Source organism: Mustela putorius, unplaced genomic scaffold, assembly GCF_011764305.1.
Source record: "Mustela putorius furo isolate JIRA1106 unplaced genomic scaffold, ASM1176430v1.1 tig00000430_pilon_pilon_pilon, whole genome shotgun sequence".
Taxonomy (NCBI): Eukaryota; Metazoa; Chordata; class Mammalia; order Carnivora; family Mustelidae; genus Mustela; species Mustela putorius.
The window spans coordinates 8983766-8992891 of NW_025421377.1; the positions used below are offsets into that span (position 1 = coordinate 8983766).

Below are 9126 nucleotides of genomic sequence, written 5' to 3' on the forward strand. Positions count from 1 at the left end.
GTGTGTAGAGGAACGTTCTCTGAAACAGTTTTATAATCATTAGAAGTTGTAAACAACCTGTAGTTAACATTTGTTGGTTTTTTTTTCTCTTGGATTTTCGTCTTTCTTCCCTCTGGGAACAATGCACCCAGTGTACCATGTCAGCTGAACAGGCCCTACACCACCTTACTTCCTATGGCCACAACAATCGGCCTGAAGCGTGGATGTGTAATGAACCAATCATGAGTCTTTGTCCAGAAGAGTCATTTTCTTTTCAGGTAGTAAGTACAATTTTAGGGGCTGTGACTTCAGATTCTTTTTTTTACCTGGAGCTCGTGGAAAAGAATGATTTCCTGTTAGTTCAGGAAGTTGCTAGGACGGAATCTAGAACTTCAGATTTTTGTCTCTTACACAGGAGGTGAAGCTAGTCTAAGAATGAAGCTCTTTATGCTAAAATAAACAGAGATAAGGGGCACCTGGGTGGCTTAGCCAGTTGCGGGTCACCTTGGGCTCAGGTCATGATCTCAGGGTTCTGGGATCCAGCCCCACAAAAGTCTCCCTGCTCAGCGGGGAGTCTGCTTCTCCCTCTCCCTCTGCCCCTCCACCCCACTTGTACTCTCTCAAATAAATAAATAAATAAATCTTAAAAAAAAAAAAATTACCGGAGCCCTGAGTGTCTCAGTCGGTTAAGCATCTGCCTTTGGCTCAGGTCACAATCCCAGGGTCCTGGGATCCAGCCCCATATCAGGCTCCCTGCTCAGCAGGAAGCCTGCTTGTCCTGTCACTCTCCCTCTGCCTGCCACTACCCATGCTTGTGTGTTCTCTCTCTTTGTCAAATAAACAAATAAAATCTTTTTAAAAATTAAAAAAATAAAGTAATCCGCCATCGCCTTTATTGTTGCTAATGTTTATTCTTATTTTGTATCAAACTCGAAAACGGGATGTCCCAATCTCAGTACTACTGATACTTTGGACTGAAAAATTCTTTGTTGCTGGGAGCTGTCCTGGGTGCTGTAGGATGGTTGGCAACATCCCCTGCGTCTACCCACTAGATGTCAGCGGTGCCCACCCTTCAACAGTGACACCAAAAATGCCTCCAGACGGTATCGAGAGACATCCTCTGAGGGGGAAATCGCCCCAGAGCTGAGAACCACTGCTCTAAAAGGAGGGAAAACCCAAATATCTTCATGAGCCCTGATGGGAAACTATTGGAAGACGATACTGAATCTAGGAAATATTTTTACCTGCATGATCCTGGACTTCACCAGCTCGGGTTACAGTCAGCTCCAAGTATTTCACAGGCATGTGCCCAGTGCAGAACACTGTCCAGGTACCTATACTTTAACTTTGAAAGATGTGTAGGAAAGGGGAAAGAGAATAAATCTTGCCCTCTCAACAAAGACTCCACTTCGCCCTCATGAAAGTCACTTTTGCCTGTGAGAAGAGCCACCAGGAGGCTGTGGAGTAAGAACGGGTATTCAACAGAGAACAGCACTACTTGAAGACAAGGCTGATTTTATTCCAGCTAAATAAAGCAATGCACAGGGGCACCAGGCAATAAGCTTAACTCAAAGGGCAAAAGCCAAGAAACAAGGGTTTTTTTGTGTTTGTTTTAATTATCCGTCACTGCACATAGCCCTCTTCCACACCTCCCATGGGCTAAGAAATCCCATGCAAAGGAACATAGGAAAGAGAAAAGGGGAAATGGAATTCATCTAGAATACTGTGGAAGGTGGTTCCTCCGAGCTCTCTTCTATAAACTGCTCCATCAACACGGTCCACTCCGGATTATTTTAATATCATGACCTTCTTCCCTGCAAATTGAACAACCATAAAGACACACTTATTACCCATCATACTGAAACTGTCCTGCCCTTTGTACCAAGAAGACCCATAGATTCCCTCTCAGGGGATGCTGACTTAATCATTTTTAAAGCTAAATCTGGTACACAGTGAGTGTGAAAGCCTCAACTCTATCATTTTTTTTTTCCTAATCCTGGGCACTAACCTCAGAAAAATCACTCCGAGAAGACCGAGGTAACTCACCAAAGACTGACATCAGAGAATGGATCCCCAATCTACAAAGCAGAATACCCTGTCCTGGCATGATACTTTGGATATGATTCCTTCCCATGGAACACATTAGGCTAAGCTAGAGTAAGATGACGTAGGGTGTCAGTGGCCAATGTGAACTCCCGTATTAGTTGTTTGTCGATGTCTGACGTAGGACCTAGGGCATGCCCATACACATTAGCTCTGTGACCAACACATGAGTAAGAACTTGCTTGAAAAACGTGTGCTAAGACCAAGTGGGCCCAGCTGATGTGGCAGAGACTCTTGGTTACAACTAGTACACCTAACTAAGCCGACTCTCACGCAAGGGAGCTGTCCAGCAGACGTCTGAAGGCTGATCGACCACCCAAGCTGTAGGTGGGAAGATGCTACGTCAAGACAGATGCTGCTGGAGGCTCTGTCAGCATAGAAGGTGACCTGCCTGAAATCCAGGCCAAAGCTTGTCGCAGGACAGGTGTCTCCCTGCTCGCCTTGTGACGCCCTCCTGGATCCTCTTCAGAGGGGCTTCTTAATTCCCTCCACTAAATTTTTTTTAAGATTTTGTATTTATTTGACAGAGAGAAACACAGCGAGAGAGAGAACACAAACAGGGGGAGTGGGGGAGGGAGAAGCAGGCCTCCTTCTGAGGAGGGAGCCCGAGGCAGGACTCCATCCCAAGACCCTGAGGTCATGACCCAAGCCGAAGGCAGACACTTAACCGACTGAGCCACCCAGGGGACCCCTCCACTAACTTTCTTGTGTGACTAATTTGTGTGATAAAATTTGTAATAAACTGAGGAATTCATGAATTTAAAATTGGCACTACGTGGTTATTTGAAATGTGCCTAATCCTGCGATTCGCCCTGCTTTACCCCTACGGGAGGAGTCACAGTCCCCTGTTAGGGACATGAAGGACATCAGGTAGAACACATACTACTTAGTATTCTCCTAGGTAGAATTGTTAAGACCTATGTCCCAACTCATAATGAAGGAGGTACAGGTTACCTGCACATGCCTCTGAATTTAAAAGACTATTCAAGGGGCACCTCAGCTGATGGAGCATACAACTCTTAATCTCAGGGTCATGAGTTCAAACCCCACACTGGGCTTGGAACCTACTTAAAAAAATTTTTTTAGGGACATCTGCATCAGGATCCCCACTCAGCGGGGAGTCTGCTTTTCCCTCTCCCTCTGCACCTTCTCCCGTTCCTTCTCTCTCTCTAATAAATAAAATCTTTTTTTAAATTTTTTAATAAATAAATTAATTAATTAAAACTACTTAGTATTTCACAAGTTTAACTATTAAATATACTCCTAATTTGGGGAAACTGCCCATCCATGGTTAGTAACATAGCCTGATTATCTAGTCTATAGTTGGTTAATCACAAATGCCATTCTCTAGCTTTGACCTAGAAAATACACTAAAAGATTCTGTCTTTTTAAATGTTGTCTGAAAACAGAACTACTATGTCACATATGATTCTGACATTCAAGAAAAGAGTTGCTACTTCCTAAGCAATCAAAAATCAAGAAAAAGACTAAAGAAAACTTGGCTAGTCTGTACTGTAAAATTATGTTACCTGATTTTCATACACAGAGTACACTCGTTGGGATAAGTGGACATGTCACTTCCACATACAGGGCTAAAGTCTCTGGGACATCCTGGTAATTTATACTGATTGCAGTTTGGCTAGAAAAGAGAAAGGAAGACAGAAATTACAGAACTAAGACATTCTTTTCACAAAATAGTGGAGGGGAAGACAAAGTCTCAAGTCTCCCAGATTTCCTAGAAACATCCTACAAAAATATTTCTATTTGCCACACACAAAATGATTTTTCAAATGCCAAAAAACCCAGATGCAACATTGAAGCAATGGTTTAATGCCTAATATGTAAGAAAAGGACCTCAGTCTGGTTGATTTTTATTCATTTATTATTTTTAAATTAAAATTTTTTTAGAAAGGGAGGGGAGGTAGGAGGGGGAGAGGGAGATAGAGAAAATCTCAAGCAGACTCCATGCTCAGGACAGATCCTAGTGCGGGGCTCAATCCCACAACCCTGAGATCATAACCTGAGCCAAAATCAAAAGTTAGATGCCCAACCAACTGAGCCACCCAGGTGCCCAGGTGCCCCAGTCTGGCTGATTTTAAGATTTTTTTTTTTTTTTTTTTTGACAGAGAGAGATCACAAGTAGGCAGAGAGGCAGACAGAGAGAGAGAGAGGAGGAGGAAGCAGGCTCCCTGCCGAGCAGAAAGCCTGATACGGGACTTGATCCCAGGACCCTGAGATCATGACCCAAGCCAAAGGCAGCGGCTTAACCCACTGAGCCACCCAGGCGCCCTGGCTGATTTTGAAATGAAAGGCCAAGACAGGACACCATACTCACTTTCCAATCCTTTAACTTTGTAATTTGCATCCTACTACTATCTCCACATTAATGCTGTTACGTTCCACCTTAATCCCTTGGCATAATATCAAGACAAATTCAAGAATCTAATCTTTTAGTCTGGACCTTTAAGGTATTAGCATGTAACAGCACCAAAGAAAGCAGCAGGTTCATAACTGGACCTTCCTTAGGGGTTGCTATGGGTTGAATTGTACCCACTCAAAAAGTGATGTTAAAGTCATAACTACCAGTACCTCAGAATGTGACCTTATTGGACATAGGGTCTTTGTATAGAGAATCAAGTTAAAATGAGGTCAGCAGAATGGACCCTAATCCAGTATTACTGGTATCCTTATAAAAAGGGAAAATTTGAGGGCGCCTGGGTGGCTAAGTGGGTTAAGCCTCTGTCTTCAGCTCAGGTCACAGTCTCAAGGTCCTGGGATCAAGTCCAACATCAGGCTCTTTGCTCAGCAGGGAGCCTGCTTTCCCCTCTCTCTGCCTGCCTCTCTGCCTACTGTGATCTCTCTTTGTCAAATAAATAAATAAAATCTTTTAACAAAAAAAAAAGGGGGGATTTAAATACAGAGTCACCAACAGAGGAACGATCATGTGAAGACATTCTCTGATGGACTAGATAAACAACTAATCAAAATCAATCTATTTAGCCTGCAGATCTTAGGGTTTTTTAGTATTCAACAGAAGTTTTCAAATGCTTTCATCTCAAAGAATGACTAATATAAGGATTTGGAGGAGGACTAACAGGCCGGTGAGGAAGTTCTGTTTATTTTGTTTTGTTTTTTAAGCAGAAAACCTTTGATGTCTCTCAGATTCCCCAAGGGATCTATCCAGCGAGAAGACAGTGTTGGTATCCCAGGCTGTTTTCAGTCTAATTCTCATGATTTCAAAGCCAGCTTTGACTATCTACCATTTAACTTTATTAAATTCAGGTTACTCACTTCCTGGATTTTCTCTGAGCTGAGACATGAGGCTTTATGAACAAATACTTTTCACTCTTATCAATGATGTCAAATAATTTCATTAATATATTATGCCCCCATTAACCCTAGTTTTATTATATATATATATATATATATATATATATATATATATATAAATTCAGAATAGGTTCACCATCTAGGGAGGCTCTAAATTACACCTCACAACATGCCAATTATAGAGGAGAGTTTACCCATGGTAGTCTGCTCCTCAGAGCTTTTGAAGACACTCTCATTCTGGAAGAGGGCCACATCACGTTTTTACTTACTCCTTAGAATCAATTTCATTTCTGTAGAAGGATGTGCTATGTTTCTAGATAATTCTCTGAGCTTTATACTCTGAATCTTTTCTTCTGAAAAGTTCTTAAATACTTTACCAGATATATTCCCTTGTTTGTGTATTTGATAAATGGAAAAGATTTTAAGATAGATGATAAACAAGGACAAAGACAAATTGAGTCCTGCCTGTAAGAAGTTCAGTGTAGAGTAAGAAAACAAAAAATACACATGGAAAAAAAAATAAATAAAATAATTTAAAAAAAAGAAATATACACGGTGGCAGATAGAATGTAGATCAGAGGGATTTGGGAGAATGTCTACCTCAAGGAAATAGAGCAGACTAACCAAAAGCACAGTGGTGAGGGAAGTGTTTGATCTGAGAGCAAAGCAGTTTAATTTAAAGGAGCATCCAACACTCTTTCATAATAAAAACTCAACAATCTAAGCAGAAAAGACATCTTCCTCAACCACCTGTAAAACACCCAGAGCTAACATTATATCTAATAGTAAAAGACTGAATGCTTTTCCCTCCAGATTAGGAATAAGACAAGGATGTCCATTTTCATTTCTTCTTTTCAACCTGATATAGAATATTCTAGCAAAGACAATTAGGCAATAAAATAAATAAAAGGCATCAGATTGGGAAGGAAGAAATAAAACTATTTCTGATTTATACAAAATTTCTCTTTTTATATAGACAGGTCTGAGGAATACAAAAGGAACGACTACAACTAAAAATGAAGTCCAACAATGCTGCAGGATACAAGATCGATATACAAAAATCAGTTGTATTTCTATACACTTGCAGTGACGCATCTGAAAATGAAATTAAGAAAAAAGACCCATTTATAACAACATTAAAAAGAATAAAATATTTAGGAACATACTTAACAAAAGAAGTGTAAGAATTAAACACCAAAAACTACAAAACATTGCTGAAAGAAATTAAAGACCTAAATTAGTGAAAAGGAATCCCATATACATAGATCAAAAGATTTCACTTTCTTAAGATGGCAATTGTCCCTAAATGGCTCTATAGGTTCAATGCAATCCCTATCAAAAATGCCAACTGCTTTGTTTTGCAAATTGGCAAAATGATCTTAAAATTCATATGGAAATGCAAGTGACCCTGAAAAGCCAAGACAATCTTGAAGAAAAAGTTGTAAGATTCACACTTCCCCATTTTGAAACTTACTACAAAGGTACAGTAATTAAAATGGTGTAGCACTAACATCTGAAACTCATATAACACTGTATGTTAACTACTCTGGAATTAAAAACAAAACAAGGGTGCCTGGGTGGCTCAGTGGGTTAAGGTGCTGCCTTCGGCTCAGGTCAGGATCCCAGGGTCCTGGGATCGAGTCCTGCATTGGGCTCTCTGCTCAGGGGGGAGCCTGCTTCCTCCTGGCTCTCTCTCTGCCTGCCTCTCTGCCTGCTTGTGATCTCTCTCTCTTTGTCAAATAAATAAATAAAATCTTAAAAAAAAAAAAAAAAAAACAGGGGCGCCTGGGTGACTCAGTCATAAGTGTCCAATTCTTGGTTCGGCTCAGGTCATGATCTCAGAGTTGGGGAGATGGAGCCCCATATCAGGCTCCCCACTCCACAGGGAGTCTGCTTTCCCCTCTCTCTCTTCCCTCTGTGCCTCTCTACACCATGCCCTTTCTTTCTCTCTAAGATGAATAAATAATGGCACGCCTGGGTGTCTTGGTTGGTCAGTTAAGTGTCTTTCTTCCACTCAGGTCAGGATCCCAGGGTCCTGGGACTGCATCTAGTTCCTTGCTCAGCCAGGAGCCCGCTTCTCCCTCTGCTGCTGCTTCCCCTGCTCGTGTGCTCGCTCTTTCTCTCCCTCTCTTTGACAAATAAGTAATTAAATCTTTAAAATGAATAAATAAATCTTAAAAACAATAATAAAAATAAGACAAAAACAGTGTGCCAATAGCATAAGGATAGAAGAGCACAAGCTATGGGAAAGCAGTGGAAGGTACAGGAAGAAAGACAGGCTGCAGTCAGGACACTCTGTGGACATTATTGTTTAGATAATGTTCATAAAATGTCTAGTACAAGATGTAACCATTAGACCAAGGACCTTTTGAATCATCAAAGAAACTATTAAAGGAAACTATGTGCTGAGGGCTTCAAGGACTGAGCTATTTTCAACCAAAATTTACAATTTTGATCTGCATGAAAAGATCTGCCTTAGAATCTGAATTCTGAAGAGGCAGTCAACAGTTTCAGAAGTGGAAGGTAAAAAAAAAAAAAAAAAAAAAAAAGTGGCAGGTCCGGCCTGAAAACTAGCCCCAACCCAACCCATCTGGTCTTCACTACGAGTGCAAACAATACAGGCGGTTTCCTACTTACTGTTCTGTATTCCGAAGGCTGATCAAACTCCGAGCTCAAAGAGTCCAAAGAGGCTGCAAGAAGAAGACAGACCTTCAAGTACACGGTCAAGGTCAATTCTTACTCATTAGGGGCTTTTAAAATCCAGCTTGTTGTTTATCCCGGCCCACCCTCTCCCGTTGTCTCAGATGCCTAGCTTCTTTGAACAGCCCCCACCGCCCACCCCCACACCCCCAGATAAGGGTATTCAGGCGTCCTCTGGCACCGCTCCCGCAGGCACAGCGAAGGAACAATTGGCACCGGTTCTGTAATGCACCACCCTAACAGGCTCGCCTGAGATAGAACTTCGGAGCTTTGGAATAAAAGAGAAGTAACTCTGATTCTCGATCTTTTTCTCCTCTGGGGCTCGGGGCAACAAACGCACCACTTAACGTTAAGGGCTACCGTTTTTACTCCGTTTTCAAACGGGCGTGTAATGGGGCGGGCCTCAAGCCCCTTTCTCCTAAGCCTCAGCGCACCGGATGCACTCGGCGGTCACCAGCCCTCTCCCTGCTCTCCTGCAGAGCTTCGGTGGGGGCCCCTGTGTCCGTAAAAAACCAACGTCTGGCATTGGCCTCCAGAAAATCGGCTTGAAGGGAGAAAGGGCAGACGGCAGGGGGTCACTGCGGAGCAGCCGGGAGCCAAGGCCAGGCAGGAACCAAAGAGCATCGCTGCCTCCCCCGCCACCCCCCAGCCCTGCACGCCCCCCACGTTCGCACTCCTAGACGACCGCGGGCCGCGGGAACCGCCAGTAACGGGTGTGCGGAAGGCCGCCAGGGGGCCGGGATTCCGGGGTGGGTAGCTGGGGGGCCAGACCCACTTCCCGATGGTCCTCCGCACCGCCCCCTACCCCGTCCTGGCCGAGCAGGCGGGTGAGCGGTGAGCGCTACCTGCCAAGTCCGCGGCCAGGAGCAACAGCACCAAGCGCACGGCCGAGAGCGCCATGCTCCCTCCGCGGTCAGCCGTCTGAGCGCCGTCTGAGCGCCGCCCGCTCCCGCGATGCGCGACCAGCACCGCGCGCCCGCGTGGGACCCGCGACGGGCAGGCTGGGAGGGAGGG

General features: G+C 43.6%; 1 protein-coding gene across 1 annotated transcript; it reads right to left on the reverse strand.

The window, feature by feature from the left end:
* Positions 1 to 1477: 1477 nt before the first annotated feature.
* SPINK2 (serine peptidase inhibitor Kazal type 2) lies at positions 1478 to 9126 on the reverse strand. The gene is made up of 4 exons (XM_013047324.2): positions 8958 to 9126; positions 8050 to 8102; positions 3612 to 3721; positions 1478 to 1793 (listed from the first exon to the last, which is right to left on the reverse strand). Exons 1-4 carry the CDS (start codon positions 9010 to 9012, stop codon positions 1748 to 1750), a joined length of 264 nt encoding a protein of 87 aa, XP_012902778.1. The 5' UTR covers positions 9013 to 9126; the 3' UTR covers positions 1478 to 1747.